At 46.0% G+C, this 26358-nt stretch overlaps 1 protein-coding gene across 3 annotated transcripts in view; it reads left to right on the forward strand.

Annotated features, from left to right (window-relative positions):
* GRIK5 (glutamate ionotropic receptor kainate type subunit 5) overlaps positions 1 to 26358 on the forward strand; it is a 492150-nt gene that overhangs the window by 294305 nt on the left and 171487 nt on the right. For all 3 annotated transcript variants that reach the window (XM_063942365.1, XM_063942364.1, XM_063942366.1), the window contains one exon: positions 23517 to 23614. In XM_063942365.1, coding sequence (XP_063798435.1) covers positions 23517 to 23614 — 98 coding nt within the window. The remainder of the gene's footprint in view (positions 1 to 23516; positions 23615 to 26358) is intronic.

The following is a 26358-nucleotide window of genomic DNA, read 5'->3' on the forward strand; positions in this document are numbered from 1 at the left end:
TGAAACCGACTTGTTCATACTTTACCATCCCAGTGGACCTGGAGGGGGAATATAATAGTGTGCCGAGCGCAGCGAGGCACCGTGCCCGAAGCATGGCGAGCGCAGCGAGCCATGCAAGGGGACGCAGTACACTTTATATGGTGTCCATGTTGACTTATGTCGACATACACACAAAAAAAACAACCAAAAAAGCATGTCAGTATTTTGACCTGTCGGCATTTTACATGTCGGTATTTTGACCTTGTCGGTATTTTAAATGTCAGTATTTTGTCCATGTCGGGATTTTGACCTTGTCGGGATTTTGACCATCGGTCAATTGGTGTCGGGATTTTGAACGTCGGGATTTTGATTGGAGGTATTTCATACCGATCCCCAGTACATATGTCAGTGTTTTGGAAGGAACTTTAGTTTGGAGAAAGTAGGCCTGAACCCTTGAGGAATAGACTAGATGCGGAGTGCTGTGGAGCATGATGCTCAGGGACAACATGACGTGCAGGCAAGCACTGGACAACAAGAATAAGGTAAAAAATACCCGGAGGTATTCGGGCGCTATGAGGCGAGGTGCTTGGCTAAGCAGCAGCCAGTTTTTAGGGGAGTCACTCCCTATAGAATAACAAAGAAAAAGAAAAGAAGGCTGCGCTGTCAGAGGAAAGAACAGTACCATTCACTAAGTGTGTAAATTTTAAAACAATTTATTAAAAAACAATAACTCTTTTTAAAAAAACGGTATTTTGTGCAAAATAAGCCAATTATAAGCAAAAAGTGATTTTGCCAATGGTATAAGAAGGATGAAGTTTACCCCAGGTAATGATTCAGGCCTGATGTTTTGTATTCTCCAGGATCCGTTCCACATTTTGCCCATAGATGATATGTCCAGTAAGATTCTACTGTAAAGAGTCCCTTTTAGATGGTATTTGGAACTTTCATTTGGACTCTCTATAATACCAGTACTGTTCTTTCCTCTGACAGCGCAGCCTTCTTTTCCTTTTCTTTGGTAAGCACTGGACAACAGCAGTATAAACAGGCCTCAGCGTCCGCTGGAAGCAGTGCCCACATACTGTACAGATCCCTGTGTTACACTCGAGAAGTGTGAGGGCACAGTAAGAGCAGACCGCAGCGCCATTCTGGAAAGGCACCATAGAAGTAAATAAGATGTTTTAATACTCTGGGTTTCAATTCAATGGAGTTTTTTTCCCCCATCATATCCAAATCCTGTGTTCCGATCCCTGGGATTATGATGGCTGCTTTCCTGATGGATACTGATGTTATTCCTGCATACTGTACACCAGGAAGGAGAGCTATTTACTGTGCATGCTCAAAACCATTGACTGGTCAGCAAGCTGTATTTACATGCCATCCCATGGCATCCCTTTTGATGGCCATCCCTAGGGAAGAGGAAGGGAGCTGGCGGGAAGTGCGGCGCTTCAGGAATCACAGGACATGTTCTGTATGACCCACAATCATACCCCCCTTCTTGTGTGTGTTGCAAGTTGTCATGTATTCCCCAGCTTGAAAACCCTTCCTTTTATACTATTTCTAACATAGGTCTGTCCGTATGGGTGATACTGGGTACTATGTTACATTAGACCCTTAGTAGGTCACCCGACTCTGAACTTCTGCACATGTGCAGGGCCTGTTCTGGAACTGAGGGTCTAATTCAGATTCGTATTATAACCCGATGGTTTCTGTAGAAATCCGATGGTTGTGGACTGCGTATGGAGCATGACTGACATGCTGAGGCATTTTGGGGGTGGAGCGGGTGCGACACCCGGAACCGTTCTTCAAAATGTGGGCGTAATGGGTCCAGGGTCTGCGTCGTCGATGCAGACTTACTGGACTTGGGTGTCGGATCCGACGGCCAGCCTGAGTAAGCTTTCACTTCTGCAGGCTGATCGGTGCCTAAAAACATTGTGAATTGCAAACAATGGCTGCAATGGTGATCCGAGGCTGCATCCTCAAATGTTGCACTTGGATCTCACAAATGCATGCAAATACATGCAGGAACGTCTATCACCTACAGACACCTCCTGCTGCAGTTGAATTTTAATTGCACGGAATTGCACAGCCGCTTCCTTGTGGCTGTGAAATTCCATACAGACACGAATTAGGCCCTGACAACCCAAATTATGCTTCAATATGCCTGCACCCCCTCTGCACTCAAAGTAGCGAATTGGATCCTCCAGACAGGATCACCACTCCCAGTAAAACTTCTGTTAAGGAACCCAGCAACTGGGTGCTACACCCCTTAACCCTGACATAAAACAAATGCAATAAAAATAAATGGTCTTTCCCATACGTCCTAGAGGATGCTGGGGTCCACTTCATTACCATGGGTATAGACGGTTTTGCAGGAGCCATGGGCACTTTAAGACTTTTCAAGGGTGTGAACTGGCTCCTCCCTCTATGACCCTCCTCCAGACCTCAGTTTAGAAAATGTGCCCAGGCAGACTGGATGCACTCCAGGGGAGCTCTACTGAGTTTCTATGAAAGACTTATGTTAGGTTTTTTGTTTTCAGGGAGAACTGCTGGCAACAGTCTCCCTGCTTCGTGGGACTTAGGGGGCAGAAGTAGGAACCAACTTCCTGAATAGTTTCATGGCTCTGCTTCTGGCTGACAGGACACCATTAGCTCCTGAAGGGTACTGAACACTAGCTGCGGCTATGCGCTCACTCCCACAGCCCGCCGTCACCCCCCTTACAGAGCCAGAAGTCAGAAGACAGGTGAGTGTACAGAAGAGAATCTTCAGTCATCGTGACGGCTAAAAGGTACCGCGCAACGGGCGGGAACGCTGCGCGCCATGCTACCCTTCAACACAGGCACAGCAGGGCGCGCGGGGGGGGGGGCTCCCTGGGCAGCATGAAACCTAATCAAAACTGGCTAATAAGGGGACATAAGTTGCTGAGGCACAGTCCTACCCCCGCCAGTATAAAAATTAGTATTGAAATTGCTGAGGGGAAACGCACCATTACTGGGGCGGGGCTTCCTCCTCAGTCAGCCAGCACACTGCTCAGTGCCATTTTCTCTCCATACAGGCTGCAGAGAAGAACGCTGGTCCTCCTCCACTTCTAAACAAGTATCAGGGTGCAAAACAGGGGGGGGGGGGCACAGTATAAATTGGTGCTGTATTGTGAATTTATCATAAAAGCGCTACAGGTCTGTGGGCATTTTTGTGTTACACGGGGTTTTTATCACTAGTGCTGGGTTGTGAGCTGGCAAATCCTTTCTGTGTCCTTCTAACAGATTTTACTGTGGGTCTGTCCCCTATAAGTCCCGGAGTGTCTGTGGTGTGGTTGTGCACGTGTGTGACATGTCTGAGGCAGGGAGCTCTTCCCCTGAGGGAGCCATTTTAGGGACACAGAGTTGTAATGTGTTGGCGCTGCCGGCACACCATGAGCCTGAATGGGTGAAAGAATTACGTGATAGGGTGAATCATATCAGTAGGAGATTGGATAAGTCTGAGTCTCATGCAGAAAACTGGAGAAAATCAGTGGAGGATGTGATTTTTCATAGTTCTGCCTTTTCATCCACAGGCGACCCCTCTGGCTCACATAAGAGACCATTTGCACAAATAGTACAAACTGATACCAACACGGACTCTGATTCCTGTGTCGACACTAGTGATTCCAGGGGAATAGATCCTAATTTGACAAAAAGCATTCAATACATGATTGTTGCTATGAAGGAAGTCTTGGAAGTTACGGAAGCCCCTCCTTTACCTCAGGAGAAGGCTTATTTTTATAAGGAAAAGAAAATTAATGTGACTTTCCCTCCTTCTCACGAGCTAAATACTCTCTTTGAGGGAGTTTGGGCAAACCCTGAAAAGAAATTTCAGATTCCCTAAAGAATTCAGGTTGCATTTTCTTTCCCGGCAGAAGACAGGAAAAGGTGGGAGTCAACCCCCCCCCCCCCCCTCCCCGTTCTAGACAGTGCCCTGTCACGTTTAACTAAAAAGGTGATTCTCGCTCCACCTGGGATGGCTTCACTAAAGGATCCGGCAGAACGTAAGTTGGAGACTACATTAAAATCTATTTATGTGGCCAATGGTACGCTACTCAGGCCCACCATTGCTTGTGCGTGGGTGAGTAGTGCTATCGAAAAATGGTCAGACAACTTGTCATCTGAAATTGATACGATAGATAGAGACGAGATACTCCTAACGTTAGTTCATATTAAAGACGCTGCTGCGTACATGCTAGAAGCCATGAAAGATATTGGGCTCTTGGGTTCAAAAGCCGCTACCATGGCAGTCTCAGCTCGGAGGGTGTTGTGGATTCGCCAATGGAATGCTGACGCAGATTCCAAAAGAAATATGGAGGCTCTCCCGTATAAACGTGAGGCCTTGTTTGGAGATGGGCTGGATGCTTTAGTCTCTGCGGCTACCACAGGTAAGTCGACATTCTTGCCTTATGCTCCTGCGCCGGCAAAAAAGACACATCACTCTCAGATGCAGTCCTTTCAGCCCAACAAATACAAAATGGGTAAAGGTTCCCCTTTCTTTGCAGGTAGAGGGAGGGGAAGAGGAAAAAAGTCCACAGCGTCTCCAGGAACGCAGGAGCAGAAATCAACCCCTGCTTCTGCCAAGTCTGCAGCATGACGCTGGGGCTCTCGTGCGGGAGTCCGCTCGGGTGGGAGCACGTCTAAAACTTTTCAGTCAGCGCTAGGTTCAATCTGGCCTGGACCCATGGGTCTTGCAAATAGTGTCCCATGGATGCAAACTGGAGTTTCAAGACGTCTCCCTATGCCGATTTTTCAAATCGACCTTGCCAGCTTCTCTTCCGGACAGAGAAGTAGTAACAGCTGCAATTCAAAAATTATGTCAGGATCAAGTCATTGTCCTGGTACCCTTGTCACAACAGGGAGAAGGTTTTTATTCAAGCCTCTTCGTAGTTCCGAAGCCGGACGGCTCGGTCAGACCAATTTTAAACCTGAAATCTCTGAATCTCTACCTGAAAAGATTCAAGTTCAAGATGGAATCTCTGAGGGCAGTGATTTCCAGTCTGGAGGAAGGGGACTTCATGGTGTCAGTAGACATAAAAGATGCTTACTTGTATGTTCCCATTTATCCTCCTCATCAAGCTTATCTGAGATTCGCAGTACATGATTGCCATTAACAGTTACAGACGTTGCCGTTCAGACTCTACACGGCACCGAGGGTATTCACCAAGGTGATGGCAGAGATGATGGTCCTCCTTCGACAACAAGGAGTCAATATAATTCCTTATCTGGACGATCTCCTGATAAAAGCGAGATCCAGGGAACTGTTGGTGCAGAACATCACACTCTCCCTGTCAGTACTCCAACAACACGGTTGGATCATGAATTTTCCAAAGTCGCAGTTGGAACCGACAACAAGATTGTCCTTTCTGGGGATGATACTGGATACAGAAATACAGAGGGTATTTCTTCCAGTAGAAAAGGTTCTGGAAATCCAGAGAATGGTCAAACAGATTTTGAAACCAACAAGAGTGTCGATCCATCAATGCATTCGGTTGTTGGGAAAGATGGTAGCAGCCTACGAGGCCATACAGTTTGGCCGATTCCATGCCAGAGTATTCCAGTGGGACCTGTTGGACAAGTGGTCCGGATCCCACCTACACATGCACCCAGTAGCGGATCTTGTCACGGGCAAGCAGGACTTTTGCCCGGGGCGCCGCCTTCCGGAGGGCGCAGGGCACCATCCGGAGGGCGCCGCACCAGGGCAAGATCCGCTGCTGCTGTGTGCTGCCCGCTGCCCCCCTGCTGCCGCTGGCCGCTGCCCCCCGCTGCCGCTGTGAAGGGAAACTAGACGCGTACGTGTCTAGTTTCCCTTCGTGGAGAGGTCCTTTACTGTGCGGAGCGCGATGACGTCATCGCGCACCGCACATCATTTCAATCTGTACAGGGGGCGTAAATGACCACGCCCCCTGAACGAAGCCACGCCCCCTATTGCCGCCCGGGGTGCACAGAGCGCCAGAACCGGCCCTGCATGCACCAGAAGATAATCCTGTCCCCCAAAGCCAGGATTTCGCTCCTGTGGTGGCTACACAGTTCTCACCTATTAGAGGGACGCAGGTTCGGGATTCAGGAACCTGTAACCACGGATGCAAGTCTCCGAGGCTGGGGAGCAGTCACACAGGGAAAAAGCTTCCAAGGAAAATGGTCAAGTCAGGAATCCTGTCTTCACATAAACGTTCTGGAATTGAGGGCCATTTACAACGGCCTTCTACAAGCGGGGCATATTCTTCAAGATCAACTCATGCAGATCCGTCGGACAATGTAACATCAGTCGCGTACATAAACCGTCAGGGCGGAACGAAAAGCAGAGCGACAATGGCAGAGGCAACAGGGATCCTCCTCTGGGCAGAAAAACATGCAAGAGCTCTGTCGGCAATTTTCATTCCGGGAGTGGACAACTGGGAAGCAGACTTCCTCAGCAGACACGATCTCCATCCAGGAGAGTGGGGCCTCCATCAAGAAGTCTTTGGGGAGTTCCTCAAGTAGACATGATGGCATCTCGTCTCAACAAGAAGCTTTAGAGATATTGTTCCAGGTCGAGAGACCCTCAAGCAATAGCAGTGGATGCACTGGTGTCACAGTGGGTGTTTCGGTCGGTGTATGTCTTCCCTCCACTTCCACTGATACCAAAAGTTCTCAAGCTCATAGGAAGAACAACGGTTCGAGCGATCCTCATTGACCCAGACTGGCCAAGGAAGGCGTGGTATCCAGATCTTCAGGAGTTGCTCATAGAAGATCCTCGGCCTCTTCCTCTTTGCAAGGACCTGCTGCAGTAGGGGCCGTACGTGTATAAAGACTTACCGTGGCTACGTTTGACGGCATGGCTGTTGAGCGCCGGATCCTAGCCCAAAAGGGTATTCCCAAAGAAGTCATCCCCACTCTTATTCAGGCCAGGAAAGGAGTAACGTCTAAACATTACCACCGTATTTGGAGAAAATATGTGTCTTGGTGTGAATCCAAGAAGGCTCCTACGGAAGAGTTTCACTTGGGACGTTTTCTCCATTTTCTGCAGGTGGGTGTGGATGCGGGCCTAAGATTGGGTTCAATCAGGGTCCAGATTTCGGCCTTGTCGGTTTTCTTTCAAAAACAATTGGCCTCCCTTCCAGAAGTTCAGAAGTTCGTGAAAGGGGTGCTGCACATCCAACCTCCATTTGTGCCTCTGGTGGCACCATGGGACCTTAATGTGGTGTTGCAATTCCTTCAATCGGATTGGTTTGAACCTCTACAGGAGATAGAATTGAAGTTTCTCACTTGGAAAGTGGTCATGCTATTGGCCTTGGCATCCGCAAGGCGGGTGTCTGAGTTGGGGGCCTTGTCTCACAAGAGCCCTTACCTGATCTTCCATGAAGATAGGGCTGAGTTGAGAACTCGCCAACAATTTCTTCCGAAGGTGGTTTCGTCTTTCCATATAAACCAGCTTATTGTAGTGCCAATGGCTACTGACACCTTCACTGCGTCAAAGTCTCTTGATGTGGTTAGAGCTTTGAAAATTTATGTCGCAAGAACAACTAGGATACGGAAGACAGAGGCTCTGTTTATCCTGTATGCTCCCAACAAGATTGGGTGTCCTGCTTCTAAGCAGACCATTGCGCGTTTGATCAGATGGACGATTCAGCACGCTCATTCCACAGCAGGATTGCCGATACCGAAGTCGGTAAATGCCCATCCTACTAGAAACAAGGTGGGCTCATCCTGGGCGGCTGCCCGGGAGGTCTCGGCGTTACAACTTTGTCGAGCAGCTACTTGGTCAGGGGCAAACACGTTTGCAAAGTTCTACAAGTTTGACACCTTGGCCGATGAGGACCTCAAGTTTGGTCAATCGGTGCTGCAGGGTCATCTGCACTCTCCCACCCGTACTGGAGCTTTGGTATAACCCCATGGTACTGACGTGGACCCCAGCATCCTTTAGGACGTATGAGAAAACAGGATTTTAATACCTACCGGTAAATTATTTTCTCCTAGTCCGTAGAGGATGCTGGGCACCCGACCCAGTGCGTACTTTACCTGCAGTTGATAGTTTTGTAGTTACACAAGTGTTGTTTTACGATTATTTTCAGCCTGTTGCTGCAATTTTCATGCCGTTGGCATGTGTTAAGTTGAATGCCATGTTGTGCGGAATAGTTGAGGTGTGAGCTGGTATGAATCTTACCGTTAGTGTAAAAGTAATTCCTTTCCCGAAATGTCCGTCTCCCTGGGCACAGTTCCTATACTGAGGTCTGGAGGAGGGGCATAGAGGGAGGAGCCAGTTCACACCCTTGAAAAGTCTTAAAGTGCCTTTGGCTCCTGCGGAACCGTCTATACCCTATGGTACTGAAGTGGACCCCAGCATCCTCTACGGACTAGGAGAAAAGGATTTACCGGTAGGTATTAAAATCCTGTTTTCATTCCAATTATCAGTGTCAGATGGGAGATTTAGAATGACATGCTGTTTTGACCAGGAAACCATGGTATTGTAAATTAATAATATGCTCAGTCAGCAGTCACCCTATAGCAACTTTGCTGTCAAGCTGTGCCAGCTACATTTTGACCTTAAAGGTGCTACTGTATGATAGCTAAACTGCGTTTCCCATTCACTTTAATGTTACGAGGAGCATGTGCATCTTCCATTTAGAATGTTGCAGTTTTATGGTCTGCAAATCGCAGTGATCTGAAGCCCCCATCTGACGCGGACCCTCACGTCCAGATATCAGCACAGGTGACTGCAATAGGGAGTTACATGGGAAGTTTGGGAGCAGAACATTTGTACTTGCTGGAAGGGGACATGCATGAGATTCTGTTACAACCTGAAGACCAAACCTTAATTAAATATGCCTGTCATTTCTATTTACTGCAGTATTGTAGTACATTTAATTTACTTTTATGTAATTAAAATATAACATGCAACAGCAGACTGTAATTTTGGTCACTATTAATATGAGACGAGCCGCACCTCACAGTATTCTTTTGGTGATACCCACGTTAAAGCGCGTACAAATTATAAATGCTGCTGCTGCAGGTTTTATTGCCGCCTGTGAGAGCTCGCTTCGCAGGTTTGAGGAGACACAGTGTAAAGTTTAATTCGTTTGGCGTCTCTTATTAAGATCTGCCTGCGGTTGCCATAGCGATGCCGGTGGTACAGGCTTGAGGCCTGCTTCTTAACAGCTGTGAAATCAGACGCTGTGGTTTTATTTCTCATATGGGGATTGTGCTCGTTACGCAGCCCAGACTGATGGACCTAAGTGTCAGTGTCCATATTATGTGATGGGAAATGAACACCGGAAAAATGATAAACTATTATAACATATTACATTATATGCTACATGTTTAATGAATACATACTGTTGTGACACGTAACATGTGTGGGATATATTTCAAACTCACATCATGCAAACATTCCGAATTAGTAACAAGGATCAAAATGCTGCACTTTAGTATGTTGGCATGGCTCATTATATACTGTATGTGAGGATCTGTGTCTTATGGGTTAATGTACCAAACAGTAGCTTCATTAGGTGTGTGGGCCACACCTGGGTGTCACCCTCCGAGGGGTGACACCAAAATGCTGACTTCTCAGTGACAGGAGCCGGTGCTGCACTGTGACATTACATGCAGCACTCGGCTCCTGTCATGGTGTACGAGCCGGCAATGCAGCCAGACGAGTCTACGGGGACAGCCCAGCAGCTGGGCGTGCCTCTGGACTGATGAATACGGGTTGAGACTTCAGTCTATATAGATGATTCTCTCTCCAAACAATGGTACATGCAACGAGATAAAAAGATAGAACACTCCAATGTGAAGTATAGTCTCTAACTCATGAAAATAAAGGGTATAGGAAGTTCTTTGGTATATAAATTCCTTCCACTTGGTGTATAATATAGTACTACGGGACCACCTGAAGTGTGCAACACATCAGTTGAAAAGAAGATGCTCACTTTTTTGCTTACATCAAAACAGTGAGATGAAACATATAAAGGTATCTTTGGAGTTCTATATCAGATATGCCTTAAAAACTGTGTAAATCTCTGATACTTCAGGCTTACATGTAAGCTTACTTGAAAACAAAGCAGTACGTTCCCGTAGCAGTTTCTTTAGTCCGCATCAGCAATACAGATAGAATCAAAACGAGCCGTTTATATAAAAACTGATTTTTATTCAATGTAAAAACTCAGGACAAAGATCACTTCACATAGGTTAGATGTACTGATTCCCATGAGTGAGTAAGTGACAAATTAGGGCCCAAATGTTCTCACCACTCCGCTGGGATTCACCAATATGAAGATAGCCAAGTCCATAAGCAGAAACACCATGCCACCAACGCGTTTCATCTAGTTTAGTCTTCCTCAGTGTGATGGTGATTTTGGGATCCCAGAGTCATCTATTTATGCTCTGAGGGACCGATGTGAATGACTATTCTCTGTAAAGTGCTACGGAATATGTGTGCGCTACATAAGCGGATAAATCCCTACCAACGCTCACCTGTTGGGCTCCTTTTCCACTGCTTTAGTTTTATAAACCCCCCGGCACCCACTAGGATTTCAGTGTAGGGCAGGAAATTGGTCACTATGAGGCAATAATAGAATACAGCTAATAGCCTCAAGCTTGAAGTCTTTCAAAAATATTCTGCCCGAGTTCACTGAGGGAGAGCAGCAGATCCATGATCTGGCAGGAGAGCTGAACACCTGCTCCACAAACAGCCACAGATTTTGGCATCCGAAATATGCATTGATTGCCTCCTCATAAGGTGACCATGGGTTGGGCATGCCAGGGGCGGCCTATTTTGTCTGGAACTCCCAATCATTTTTGTTGACAGGAACTGTACAGTACAGTATGTTAGTTAGTTGGAAATTAAGATTTAAAATCTTCTTGTTGGAGCATTACACAATGAAGAGCTGAACTGAGAGTCTGCTGTTCAGTGCAACCATGTAAATGGATTTCCCCTTGCAAGTTCCACTTTAAAAGCTATTTTGATTACTGGGAGCAATCATAATGTCGGACTGTAATATATTATAAGGCCACAGTTACTGTAGGAAAGTACAGAGTTGGATGAATAATGTGTGATCCAGCAGCCAGTCAATGAAATCTACAGTTGGCAGGATGTTTTTGGAAGCCAGTGCCAATGTGCATCCACCCACCGCCATAGCAATGGCACAAAAAGTTAGGTGACAGCAATAATTTATTTGGAGCTTTGGCTAAATGACTTCTGGTATTTACCCAGACATGGAGCAGATCTGAATTGCCCATTAATACTGTCCTTTAAAGCAAGGAGCTATACTAAATTTTGCATTTTATTATGCTGCATTATAAATGTATGCTGGCTTTATAAGCAACCTTAGCTATGAAGGGCGATGTATTAAATCATGTAAAAAAAAAATGCAGCAAGTTAAAATAGCTGATAAATGGACTCGGTAAAAGAAATTTAAATAGGCTCTCTTATAAATTTATTTCATGATTATCGCTTAACAGGTGCGGCTTAGCTCCATAATGTGATAAATAGCGTTTCAAATTCACATCGCTAAAATATGCTGAGTCTGTGTATTTATCAGCACCCCTCTTGTTACAGATTGCTGGCAATGTTGTCATCGTATTACAGTCTCATCACTCCGGGCTGGCGAGAGTGAACACAGAGTAATGCTGTAAATCTCCTCTCTCTTATTCTACTTTCTTTTAATTACCATCAGGAATTAGCAGTCTGTTATCAGCAGACTACAAGAAAGAAAGGCGCCTCCTTGAGCCTATGTTGAAATGCTGCCTGCCGCTCTCAAAGGAATAGGGTATTAGCAATCCCTAAACAAATGGAAAAACAAAATCTGGACAAGAGAGCGCAGGCAGACTCCACTGAAGTTTCACAATTTTAATATACACAGTGATCACATAATATGGTATACATGTACCTATTTAATACTAATAAAACCAGTAAAAATCCGCACTACAACTCCATATATTCCACACAATTTAGTGCACTGATAGACTGATATAATGATGATATATGAATTGATATGTCCTAAGAGTTGACAGCTGATGTTTAAATGCTGAAAGTCTGGATATTATCCATATAACAGTCTCATATTTGAAATAGATTTGTTCAGGTTAAAGTCAGATGAATACAAAATAAGTGCACTGTTGGTTATAAATTAGACCTCTATTGATTACCCCAAGTCGACACCGCACCAGTTCCGTTCTATTTAGTGTAGCCTCATATCGGGGTGATGACGCTTACCACTTCCTCGGTGTACATATAGCACTGACATGTGCTCGGGTGCCGCTAGCTCCAGCGGCTAAGTCCGATGCTCTCTCCTTGCTGTAGCGTGTCAGACTAGTAACCGCTCACCGCTTCTACGGATCATCTGGCGGTGCTGTGATTATCCAAGATGCCGTTGATCCGAGGCGATGAGCTGGCAGCCACGGTCCCCGTATTGCAAAAGGGACCAGTGCAGGTGGCTCTGCTCGGGCAAATTAGACCCGACAGTGGAGTAGAGCTGGAACGGGTAAAAGGCCGTAAGAGGTAAAGGTGGTCAGATGAGAACTTAGTAGTCGGATCCTAAAACAGCCCTTGGGGTAATCAATAGAGGTCTAATTTATAACCAACAGTGCACTTATTTTGTATTCATCTGACTTTAACTTGAACAAATCTATTTCAAATATGAAATCTCTTGTCCAGATTTTGTGTTATCAGCAGACATCACCAGCCAGTTCTTCTTGCAGGGTGCGCCAAATACCTGTGTATTCTTTTTCTATATATATATATATATATATATATATTAGTGATGAGCGGGTTCGGTTCCTCGGAAGCCGAACCCCCCCGAACTTCACCCATTTTACACGGATCCGAGGCATACTCTGATTCTCCCGTATGGCTCGGTTAACCCGAGCGCGCCCGAACGTCATCATCCCGCTGTCGGATTCTCGCGAGATTCGGATTCTATATAAGTAGCCGCGCGTCGCCGCCATTTTCACTCGTGCATTGGAAATGTTAGGGAGAGGACGTGGCTGGCGTCCTCTCCATTTATTCATTGTTGATGCAAATATTTGTGCTTGCTTATATCTTAATTGTGGGGACTGGGGAGCAGCTGTATTATTAATATAGGAGGAGTACAGTGCAGAGTTTTGCTGATCAGGGACCACCAGTTTTATCCGTTCTCTGCCTGAAAAAAACGCTCCTTATCTGTGCTCAGTGTGCTGCATACATCTGTGCTCACACTGCTTAATTGTGGGGACTGGGGAGCAGCTGTATTATATAGGAGGAGTACAGTGCAGAGTTTTGCTGACAGTGACCACCAGTATACGTTGTCTGCCTGAAAAACACTCCATATCTGTGCTCAGTGTGCTGCATATATCTGTGCTCACACTGCTTTATTGTGGGGACTGGGGACCAGCAGTATTATATAGGAGGAGTACAGTGCAGAGTTTTGCTGACCAGTGACCACCAGTATACGTTGTCTGCCTGAAAAACACTCCATATCTGTGCTGCATTGTAGTATATAGTAGGAGTACAGTGCATAATTTTACCTACCTCTGTGTCGTCAAGTATACTATCCATCCATACCTGTGGTGCATTTCAGCTTTGCACAGTTTGCTGACCACCAGTATATAATATATAGCATTACGGTACAGTAGGCCACTGCTGTACCTACCTCTGTGTCGTCAAGTATACTATCCATCCATACCTGTGGTGCATTTCAGTTTTGCACAGTTTGCTGACCACCAGTATATAATATATAGCATTACGGTACAGTAGGCCACTGCTCTACCTACCTCTGTGTCGTCAAATATACTATCCATCCATACCTGTGGTGCATTTCAGTTTTGCACAGTTTGCTGACCACCAGTATATAATATATAGCAGTACGGTACAGTAGGCCACTGCTGTACCTACCTCTGTGTCATCAAGTATACTATCCATCCATACCTGTGGAGCATTTCAGTTTTGCACAGTTTGCTGACCACCAGTATATAATATATAGCATTACGGTACAGTAGGCCACTGCTGTACCTACCTCTGTGTCGTCAAGTATACTATCCATCCATACCTGTGGTGCATTTCAGTTTTGCACAGTTTGCTGACCACCAGTATATAATATATAGCATTACGGTACAGTAGGCCACTGCTGTACCTACCTCTGTGTCGTCAAATATACTATCCATCCATACCTGTGGTGCATTTCAGTTTTGCACAGTTTGCTGACCACCAGTATATAATATATAGCATTACGGTACAGTAGGCCACTGCTGTACCTACCTCTGTGTCGTCAAGTATACTATCCATCCATACCTGTGGTGCATTTCAGTTTTGCACAGTTTGCTGACCACCAGTATATAATATATAGCATTACGGTACAGTAGGCCACTGCTGTACCTACCTGTGTGTCGTCAAGTATACTATCCATCCATACCTGTGGTGCATTTCAGTTGTGCGCAGTATATATAGTAGTAGGCCATTGCTATTGATACTGGCATATAATTCCACACATTAAAAAATGAAGAACAAAAATGTGGAGGTTAAAATAGGGAAAGATCAAGATCCACTTCCACCTCGTGCTGAAGCTGCTGCCACTAGTCATGGCCGAGACGATGAAATGCCATCAACGTCGTCTGCCAAGGCCGATGCCCAATGTCATAGTAGAGAGCATGTAAAATCCAAAAAGCAAAAGTTCAGTAAAATGACCCAAAAATCTAAATTGAAAGCGTCTGATGAGAAGCGTAAACTTGCCAATATGCCATTTACGACACGGAGTGGCAAGGAACGGCTAAGGCCCTGGCCTATGTTCGTGGCTAGTGGTTCAGATTCACATGAGGATGGAAGCAGTCATCCTCTCGCTAGAAAAATGAAAAGATTTAAGCTGGCAAAAGCACAGCAAAGAACTGTGCATTCTTCTAAATCACAAATCCCCAAGGAGAGTCCAATTGTGTCGGTTGCGATGCCTGACCTTCCCAACACTGGACGGGAAGAGCTTGCGCCTTCCACCATTTGCACGCCCCCTGCAAGTGCTGGAAGGAGCACCCGCAGTCCAGTTCCTGATAGTCAAATTGAAGATGTCACTGTTGAAGTACACCAGGATGAGGATATGGGTGTTGCTGGCGCTGGGGAGGAAATTGACAAGGAGGATTCTGATGGTGAGGTGGTTTGTTTAAGTCAGGCACCCGCGGAGACACCTGTTGTCCGTGGGACGAATATGGCCATTGACATGCCTGGTCAAAATACAAAAAAACTCAGCTCTTCGGTGTTGAATTATTTCAACACAAATGCGGACAACAGGTGTCAAGCCGTGTGTTGCCTTTGTCAAGCTGTAATAAGTAGGGGTAAGGACGTTAACCACCTCGGAACATCCTCCCTTATACGTCACCTGCAGTGCATTCATCATAAGTCAGTGACAAGTTCAAAAACTTTGGATGACAGCGGAAGCAGTCCACTGACCACTAAATCCCTTCCTCTTGTTGTAACCAAGCTCCTGCAAACCACACCACCAACTCCCTCAGTGTCAATTTCCACCTTATACAGGAAAGCCAATAGTCCTGCAGGCCATGTCACTGGCAAGTCTGACGAGTCCTCTCCTGTCTGGGATTCCTCCGATGCATCCTGGAGTGTAACGCCTACTGCTGCTGGCGCTGCTGTTGTTGCTGCTGGGAGTCGATCGTCATCCCAGAGGGGAAGTCGGAACACCACTTGTACTACTTCCAGTAAGCAATTGACTGTCCAACAGTCCTTTGCGAGGAAGATGAAATATCACAACAGTCATCCTGCTGCAAAGCGGATAACTCAGGCCTTGGCAGCCTGGGCGGTGAGAAACGTGGTTCCGGTATCTACCGTTTATTCAGAGGCAACTAGAGACTTGATTGAGGTACTGTGTCCCTGGTACCAAATACCATCTAGGTTCCATTTCTCTAGGCAGGCGATAAGGAAAATGTACACAGACCTCAGAAAAAGAGTCACCAGTGTCCTAAAAAATGCAGTTATACCCAATGTCCACTTAACCACGGACATGTGGACAAGTGGAGCAGGGCAGACTCAGGACTATATGACTGTGACAGCCCACTGGGTAGATGTATTGCCTCCCGCAGCAAGAACAGCAGCGGCGGCACCAGTAGCAGCATCTTGCAAACGCCAACTTGTTCCTAGGCAGGCTACGCTTTGTATCACCGCTTTCCATAAGAGGCACACAGCTGACAACCTTTTACGGAAACTGAGGAACATCATCGCAGAATGGCTTACCCCAATTGGACTCTCCTGGGGATTTGTGACATCGGACAACGCCACCAATATTGTGCGTGCATTACATCTGGGCAAATTCCAGCACGTCTCATGTTTTGCACATACATTGAATTTGGTGGTGCAGAATTATTTAAAAAACGACAGGGGCGTGCAAGAGATGCTGTCGGTGGCCCGAAGAATTGCGGGCCACTTTCGGCATTCAGCCACCGCGTGCCGAAGACTGGAGCACCACCAAACATTCCTGAACCTGCCCTGCCATCATCTGAAGCAAGAGGTGGTAACGAGGTAGAATTCAACCCTCTATATGCTTCAGAGGATGGAGTAGCAGCAAAGGCCATTCAAGCCTATACATCTGCCCACGATATAGGCAAAGGCTCTATATGCTTCAGAGGATGGAGTAGCAGCAAAAGGCCATTCAAGCCTATACATCTGCCCACGATATAGGCAAAGGAGGGGGAATGCACCTGACTCAAGCGCAGTGGAGAATGATTTCAACGTTGTGCAAGGTTCTGCAACCCTTTGAACTTGCCACACGTGAAGTCAGTTCAGACACTGCCAGCCTGAGTCAGGTCATTCCCCTCATCAGGCTTTTGCAGAAGAAGCTGGAGACATTGAAGGAGGAGCTAAAACAGAGCGATTCCGCTAGGCATGTGGGACTTGTGGATGGAGCCCTTAATTCGCTTAACCAGGATTCACGGGTGGTCAATCTGTTGAAATCAGAGCACTACATTTTGGCCACCATGCTCGATCCTAGATTTAAAACCTACGTTGTATCTCTCTTTCCGGCAGACACAAGTCTGCAGAGGTTCAAAGACCTGCTGGTGAGAAAATTGTCAAGTCAAGCGGAACGTGACCCGTCAACATCTCCTTCTTCACATTCTCCCGCAACTGGGGGTGTGAGGAAAAGGCTAAGAATTCCGAGCCCACCCGCTGGCGGTGATGCAGGGCAGTCTGGAGCGTGTGCTGACATCTGGTCCGGACTGAAGGACCTGCCAACGATTACTGACATGTCGTCTACTGTCACTGCATATGATTCTCTCACCATTGAAAGAATGGTGGAGGATTATATGAGTGACCGCATCCAAGTAGGCACGTCAGACAGTCCGTACGTATTCTGGCAGGAAAAAGAGGCAATTTGGAGGCCCTTGCACAAACTGGCTTTATTCTACCTAAGTTGCCCTCCCTCCAGTGTGTACTCCGAAAGAGTGTTTAGTGCAGCCGCTCACCTTGTCAGCAATCGGCGTACGAGGTTACTTCCAGAAAATGTGGAGAAGATGATGTTCATCAAAATTAATTATAATCAATTCCTCCGTGGAGACATTCACCAGCAGCAATTGCCTCCAGAAAGTACACAGGGACCTGAGATGGTGGATTCCAGTGGGGACGAATCAATAATCTGTGAGGAGGGGGATGTACACAGTGAAAGGGGTGAGGAATCGGAGGATGATGATGAGGTGGACATCTTGCCTCTGTAGAGCCAGTTTGTGCAAGGAGAGATTGATTGCTTCTTTTTTGGTGGGGGCCCAAACCAACCAGTCATTTCAGTCACAGGTGTGTGGCAGACCCTGTCGCTGAAATGATGGGTTCGTTAAAGTGTGCATGTCCTGTTTATACAACATAAGGGTGGGTGGGAGGGCCCAAGGACAATTCCATCTTGCACCTCTTTTTTCTTTCATTTTTCTTTGCATCATGTGCTGTTTGGGGACAATTTTTTTGAAGTGCCATCCTGCCTGACACTGCAGTGCCACTCCTAGATGGGCCAGGTGTTTGTGTCGGCCGCTTGTGTTGCTTAGCTTAGTCACACAGCGACCTTGGTGCGCCTCTTTTTTTCTTTGCATCATGTGCTGTTTGGGGACAATTTTTTTGAAGTGCCATCCTGCCTGACACTGCAGTGCCACTCCTAGATGGGCCAGGTGTTTGTGTCGGCCACTTGGGTCGCTTAGCTTAGTCACACAGCGACCTTGGTGCGCCTCTTTTTTTCTTTGCATCATGTGCTGTTTGGGGACAATTTTTTTGAAGTGCCATCCTGTCTGACACTGCAGTGCCACTCCCAGATGGGCCAGGTGTTTGTGTCGGCCACTTGTGTCGCTTAGCTTAGTCACACAGCGACCTTGGTGTGCCTCTTTTTTTCTTTGCATCATGTGCTGTTTGGGGACAATTTTTTTGAAGTGCCATCCTGCCTGACACTGCAGTGCCACTCCTAGATGGGCCAGGTGTTTGTATCGGCCACTTGTGTCGCTTAGCTTAGTCACACAGCGACCTTGGTGCGCCTCTTTTTTTCTTTGCATCATGTGCTGTTTGGGGACAATTTTTTTGAAGTGCCATCCTGTCTGACACTGCAGTGCCACTCCTAGATGGGCCAGGTGTTTGTGTCGGCCACTTGGGTCGCTTAGCTTAGCCATCCAGCGACCTCGGTGCAAATTTTAGGACTAAAAATAATATTGTGAGGTGTGAGGTGTTCAGAATAGACTGAAAATGAGTGTAAATTATTGTTATTGAGGTTAATAATTCTATGGGATCAAAATGACACCCAAATTCTATGATTTAAGCTGTTTTTGAGGGTTTTTTGTAAAAAAACACCCGAATCCAAAACACACCCGAATCCGACACAAATTTTTCAGGGAGGTTTTGCCAAAACGCGTCCGAATACAAAACACGGCCGCGGAACCGAATTCAAAACCAAAACACAAAACCCGAAAAATGTCCGGTGCACATCACTAATATATATATATATATAAATGTGTTGCTGTAGTGTGCCGTTTATATTTAACGTTTGTTTTTCAATATAATGCTGGGTAATAAAAATAGTGTTCTAAAATAGAACATGTTCTAGCTGATTCGCACAATTGCAAACTGGTCAAAGCAACTAATACATGTGTGAAATTGTTCCACTCTCGTAAGTATATGTTTTTAATGACATTAAAAATGTGAGCAATTTCTTTGCAGTAAAGCAGTGAGGAAGCCAACTATCTAAATGTAGCCTGGTCTGGCAGTCCCAGAGGGTGGAAACACCTCCCAACTGGACTGCCTGTGCTGCGGTTGATTGGCAGGTAGGTTTTCCAATAAGAAGTCACCGCCAGTCACAAAGTGCAGTCATGGACACTGGCTCACTGCAGTGGTGGATTTTGCTGGGGGGGGGGGGGGCTGCAGTCCTGAAGCCTATCGGTAAAATTTGCCACTGGCACTTTGTCCGTTTGGGAAGACGACGCTGCGGCTGTAAGAAGCAGTGGAGATGTGTATGTTGGGTGACCACCTGTGCATGTGCTGGATTGGGAATACAGGTTGAGTATCCCTTATCCAAAATGCTTGGGACCAGAGGTATTTTGGATATGGGATTTTTCCGTATTTTGGAATAATTGCATACCATAATGAGATATCATGATGATGGGACCTAAGTCTAAGCACAGAATGCATTTATGTTACATATACACCTTATACACACAGCCTGAAGGTCATTTTAGCAAATATTTTTTATAACTTTGTACATTAAACAAAGTGTGTCTACATTCACACAATTCATTTATGTTTCACATACACCTTATACACACAGCCTGAAGGTCATTTAATACAATATTTTTAATAACTTTGTGTATTAAACATAGTTTGTGTACATTGAGTCATCAGAAAACAAAGGTTTCACTATCTCACTCTCACTCAAAAAAGTCCGTATTTCGGAATATTTGGATATGGGATACTCAACCTGTATCAACAGTAGCCGGAGTTTCTGGTAACCAAGTAACGTTCCTGCATTGGTAGGTCTTTATAAATATATACATTCTAGGGCATTGTGGTTCTGCATTCTATTATACATTATTTGGGATTCCTGTTCACCACTATCTCAGTTGGATCTTTCAGGATATCAATTCCAACAGTTTCTTAGTATTATTCATTTTCAACAGTTAAACAATTTTTAAGGGCTAGCTACCATAGGAGATATTGTCATTGTGATTTTATTTATATTTCCAGTGATTTTAATGTTTTATATGATATTAAATTATTAGCAATTTATTTATTAGCGTGTCTTGGCAGCGTCTTTTCTGACTTACCAGTTTTTTATATTTTGCTAAGCGCAGATCCGCACTTTCCTGGTTTCGTTTTCCAGTTCACGCAGCAAACTTTGAAAGTGTATGTTAAACCTGAAGGGCCCATTTATCAAGAACTGCATATGCAATGAGGGTGTCCGGTCTCTAGGTCGACATGCATTATGTCGACATGGTTTCTAGGTCGACATGTTCTAGGTCAACATGAAAAAAGGTTGACATGAGCTTTTCACAATTATTTATTTATTTTTAAACTTTTTCATACTTTACGATCCACGTGGACTACAATTTGGAACGCTAACCTGTGCCGCGGTAGCGGAGCAAGGCACCTCGCCGGAATGAGCCATGCGAGAGGACACGGTGCACTAATTGGGGTTTCCAGTCACTGTACGAAGAAAACGACACCAGAAAAAAAAAACCTCATGTCAACATTTTGTCATGTCTACCTTGTCCATGTCGACCTAATGCTTGTGTCGACATATTTTAGGTGTCGACTTAGTTACTGTTGACCAATAGCGGTCGACCTAAACACTGTCGACCTAAGTGTGGTCGACCCTATGATCCACACCCCGCAATGAGATCTGGATGCAGTATTAGCGCCCAGATTCGCATTGCAATATGTGATTCTAACGGCGGGATGTATTACAGAGCACCGTGCATGGACAGAGGCTCCGGCAGAAGCCTGTCCCTGCGATCTGCTCTGAGTTCTTCTGGTGTTCTGCTGTGTGCTGACCACACATGCACAGCAGCCATTGCCTGGAGGGTTCCAGGGGTACCTGTGTCATAGGCTACAATGGGGTAGCTGCGAGGGCCAACCTCCGGAATAAAGTTGATAAATCTGGCAGCATCGCATTCCTCTTAGAGACCTATGGGGAATGTGGCTGCCTGCGGGAATGTAGGGATTGCAGCAAGTATTGGCGACATCTGATGCCGTCCCTCTGTGATACTAAATATTTGCAGTTAACCTGCGAAAACAGCTGTTTGATGGTATTGGGCATCAAATAATAATAAATGGGCACCTACAACTTAAAACAGGATATTATAAATAAAAAATGTTAGAAACACTGGGGGTCATTCAGATCTGATCGCACGCTGCTGTTGTTCATAGTGCAGCGATCGGGTCGGAACTGCGCCGGTGCCACTATGCGCCAGCGCATGGCAGACGGCTGAAGGCCGGCGTTACCTAGTGATCGCTTCTGCCTGATTGACAGGCAGAGGCGGTCGCTGGGCGGGAGGGGGCGGCACGGCGGCGCTTGGCCGCCGTTTTCGGGGCGCGGTCCGGCCAACGCAGGTGAAATAGCTTATACTGTAGCTTATTCATTTTGCATTGTTTAAGAATCTTGAAAAACAGACTGCAAACTATGAATTTCACTTCTAGAAAGTGAGGTGCAAACTTCCAAATAGGAAATTAAGCCAACTGAAATTCATGAACCTATCAGGAGAAAGCCTGAGGCTTGTGCAGATTGCAGAAGTGAGTTTTTTGTGCCTCTCTGACCGATTGTGTCTGTCTTTGCGTGAAATGTGCATTTTGGGGCAGGGAACAGGGCAGCGACAATGTGATCGCATGAAACTGTTCTGTCATGTGCGAGTGGCTAGAGTTTCGTGCTCTTCTGAGTCCTGCGTACGGAGAAGGGAAGCGGGGATCAGACGTATCTATTGCTCCTAGCATGGGACCTGTTGCTGCAAGTGTCGGTACTAACAATGACAGTTGCAGCTGTGGACAGGAGAACAGTGGGTGTAGGCGGCTTCTTACTTGGAGGCGTATGGCTCCTCGCACTAGCCAAATAGAAACTTACATACGTGTAATGTAATAAATCGGGCTTCTGCAGCATCGTAGAAACACAGACACTAGCGTCCGACTGGGAATCAGTCACTATGCCTTTCCAATGGAAAATAAAACAAATGACATACAGTAGGGGGAAATGTATCAAAGCTTGGAGAGAGATAAAGTGCTAACAAATCAGCTCCTAACTGCCGTGTTACAGGCTGTGCTTGAAAAATGAGAGCTAGGAGCTGATTGTTTGGTACTTTATCTCTCCACTTTATCTCTCTCCTAACTTTGATACATTTCTCCATAGTTGCTCAGAATTCTGATTTTTTTTTTTTTTTATTATTATTTTGACACCATTTGGGAGGCAGTTATCAATCATTACATTTGCAGTGCACTCTGGGTGCGCGATGTTGGCGCCCAAGATCACGCGGTGGGATGGGGATACACGGGGCAGATGTATTAAGCGGCAACTGTGGGGACAGAGGTTCCAAAAAGAGCCCGTCCCTACCATGTGCTCGCTACGGTCTCAAGGCTCCTGGTCATGAGCGATCCCATTGACCATGCATGTCTGGCAGCCACTGCGGGGGAGGGTTCTGGGGGAACCCTCTCCTGCCTAAGTTTGCAATGTGTAGCTCATAGAAACCTATGGGGGCTGCGGCTGCAGGAAGGAATGGAGGGACCCGATATCTGATACTAAGGGGGACATTTACTAAGCAGTGATAAGAGCGGAGAAGTGAGCCAGTGGAGAAGTTGCCCATGGCAACCAATCAGCAGTGAAGTAACATCTATAATTTGCATACTATAAAATTATACAGAGCTGCTGATTGGTTGATGGGGCCACTTCTCTACTGGCTCACTTCTCCACTCTTATCACTGCTTAGTAAATGTCCTCCTAAATCTGTGCAGTTAGCCTCACAAAAACAGGTTTTCAAGGAATAAGCTGCAAATATATTTTGATAAGTGGGTCCCTAAGTATTTTGTTTTCAGACATAGTTAAATCAATGTACCTTTCTGTATGAATTAGCTATGAGTTTGTCCTGTTATGTTTCTGAAGGCTCTTCTAAGACGCTGGAGATGCCTGGGACATAATTATTATAATTATTACATATGACCTGGACCCCTGGGTTTAATCTGAGACAGCTAGATTTACATTGTAATTGAAGCATGCACAGCGTCAGCTGAAAAATGATAGAAATAAACGTCCGATAATCTAAGAGAAAAAGAACTATAAACTGAGAGAAAATTAATGAGGTGAAAGAAATCGACATACAGACATTATCACCTGGACGGAGAGCGTCCACAAGCAGCGTCTACATTTATACACATCCGCTGAATGAATCATTGATGTTTCGTCAAGCCTCTGAAGTGTATTGATGTTTATGGGGCCGGGCAGGGAAATGGGGGCTAACAAAAGCAATAGAGGACAAGCAAATGTCACAGTAATTATTGAGCGTTAATGCTAGTGGATCTTTTTTCATAATTTCTCCCCCATTTCTGTCTTCTTTTTTTTTTTTTTTTATTGCAGTGTGTCAAATTTTGCCCAAAGGGGTTGTCTCCGTCCTGGGACCCTCCGCCAGCCCAGCTTCCGCATCCACTGTCAGCCATATTTGTGGAGAGAAGGAGGTAAGAAGACTTCTGAGCAATATATATAGATCTGATTGGAGTCTGATGATTGTATTGTATATTTCAGAGCTGGGCCACCATGATGGGCGTCCCGGTGGTCCTCTGATTGTCAGATGTGCTACAGTATATAGGGGGTCATTCTGAGTTGATCGTAGCTGTGCTAAATTTAGCACAGCTACGATCTTCTTCCTAGACATGCGCGGGGATGCCCAGCACAGGGCTAGTCCGCCCCGCATGTCAGTCCGGCCCCCCCTCGCAGAAGTGCAAAGGCATCGCACAGCGGCGATGTCTTTGCACTTCAAGAGTAGCTCCCAGCCAGCACAGCTTTAGCATGCTGGCCGGGAGCTACTCATCACTCCCCGGCCCGCAGCGGCTGCGTGTGACGTCACGCAGCCGCTGCGGCCCGCCCCCCCGTTGGGTCAGGCCACACCTGCGTTGGCCGGACCAAACCCACGAAACGGCGGCCAAACGCCCAGCGATCACCTCTGCCTGTCAATCAGGCAGAGGCGATCGCATCCCTGCTACGGCCTTCGGCCGTCTGGCATGCGCCGGCGCACTACGGCGCCTGCACATTCTCAGCAGGGACCCGTTCGCTCTGCTGCATTAACGCAGCGAGCGGGTCAGAATGACCCCCATTGCCTTTTGGACACCACATCTTTTGGGGTCCCAGAAGAGTGGTACAATGGAGTGCTACTGGAATGTTGTGATCGTTTATAGCATTGCTGTTACTATTCCATCCTGTTTATGCCTTTATTACCACAGTCCTCTACATGAAATTACAGCAGTAAACATTGACACATCTGTAGGTAATATATGAAAATACTCATCAGAGATAAAGGCATTAATATAAACCTGTATTCTAGGAAAATTGATTTCTGTTTGAGTCTACTGAATGGCTAATTAGAAGGGAGATCAGATAAGATGAGTCATCACATAGGCTTACTGTGTACGGTTTCGTTTTTACACTATTATATCATTGTGCTGTACCTGTATACAGCTGTTTATACATAAATATTTGTATAATGATTAGTATTCGTTCCTCACAGCCTGGGCTTCATGGGTTCAATTACAATCAGGGTTCAATATGTGTGGAGTTTGTATGTTCTCTCATGTTCGAATGGGTTTGTATTGGGTGCACTGGTTTTCCCCCACATTCCCATATCGTATAAGTAGGTTAATTGGTTTGTGACAAAATTGCCCTTCATGTGGGTGTGATATGGGCCTATTTATCACCCTCAATGGGCCTGTTTTACAGTACATGCGGATATGCTAGTTTTCAGGTGTTATCAGTATTCAGCAAACTCTGAAAACTCCCAGAGCCTCGCTCTTTCCTATGGGAAGGAGGTCCAGGGTTGCAAAGAGGGATCCGAGTGGATCTTCCCACCACGTCCTCAATGAGTGTCCTGGGGCCATGTGCATATGTGACCCAAGGTCAGGAATGCGTAGTAGGCACCTCTGTGGTAAGTAGCTTTGCTTCTTCAGTAGCTTGTGTTACTGATTGCGGGAACAGCTGATATTCAGAGCTGCTGCCCCTTGCCTCCAGGATGGCGTTACCGTGACCTTTGAGCGGCGTGCAGCTGCAGTAGAGGGCCCGGTATTCACACAGGGCCCGATAGATCTCTTGTCAGTCCTGCAACATAGGACACATTAATGTCTTGGCACAGGGCATTCATGAAGTAATTGTTACTTCTGTATCCGTGAATGGAATGAAGATGGCGTTTGGCTGTATTACAGCAGCTGGGGTAGAGGGTGGAGGGGGTTTGTGTGCAGCGCCAACAGTTTTGAGCCTCTCTTATACCCCTTTCACACCAAAACACCTGGGTCCGACCTGAGTTTTTGAACGCGCTGCGTTCATTCCCTGGTTCATTCCCTTTGCCAGCGCTTGGAGACGACATCATCTCCAAGCGCCTGTGACATGGCTCTCTGTGTGAGTATACTTTTAGCGTGACCCAGGTCACACTGTTCATATCGCAGGCCACCCGGGTCAGGGTTGGGCTGGACACATTACGGTATGTGTCCATTCACTGCAGTGCACACTGTCCCAATACCAAAATCTATAGTTGCATGGTACGTACATGACATTCGCCTTATATATTGACAAAATACGTGTGCGGTTTCCCGGATTAAAAGTACGAATGTGCAACAGACCAAAGATACAGAGAGGGACACAAAACCAATGACTTACTACATAGATTTAGAGGAATAAACCAGTGGCATGACAAGGTGACATTTCTGCAAAGACAGAAATAATATAACAGTATTTTAGCAGAGATGATTTTAATGTACAGTACTAATGCAGTGTTTCCCAAACTCGGTCCGCAAGTCACTCTTACAGGAAGGGTTTTAAGCAGTGCTATCTTTGTAGGTAAATAGGTTCAGGAACTGTGGGCAGGGCAGAGGTGGGTGGGGATGTACAATAGGTCGAGCTACCAAAGGGGCAGGGCATCAATTTATGCATAAACGTTTTTTTTTTTAAAGCACATAATGCCACCAGTAGTGCTATATGTATATGTATATATATATATATATATATATATATATATATAAATATATATATACACATACACTCCGTACCCCCAGTAGTGCCATATATACACATAATTCCTCCAGTAGTGCAATATATATATACACATGATGCCCCCAGTGTAGTGCCAGCTACACAATGCCCCCCAGTGTAGTGCCAGATACACAATGCTCCCAATGTAGTGCAAGATACACAATTCTCCCAGAGTAGTGCCATATAC

This window comes from Pseudophryne corroboree, chromosome 10 (genome assembly GCF_028390025.1).
Source record: "Pseudophryne corroboree isolate aPseCor3 chromosome 10, aPseCor3.hap2, whole genome shotgun sequence".
In the NCBI taxonomy this organism is placed as follows: Eukaryota; Metazoa; Chordata; class Amphibia; order Anura; family Myobatrachidae; genus Pseudophryne; species Pseudophryne corroboree.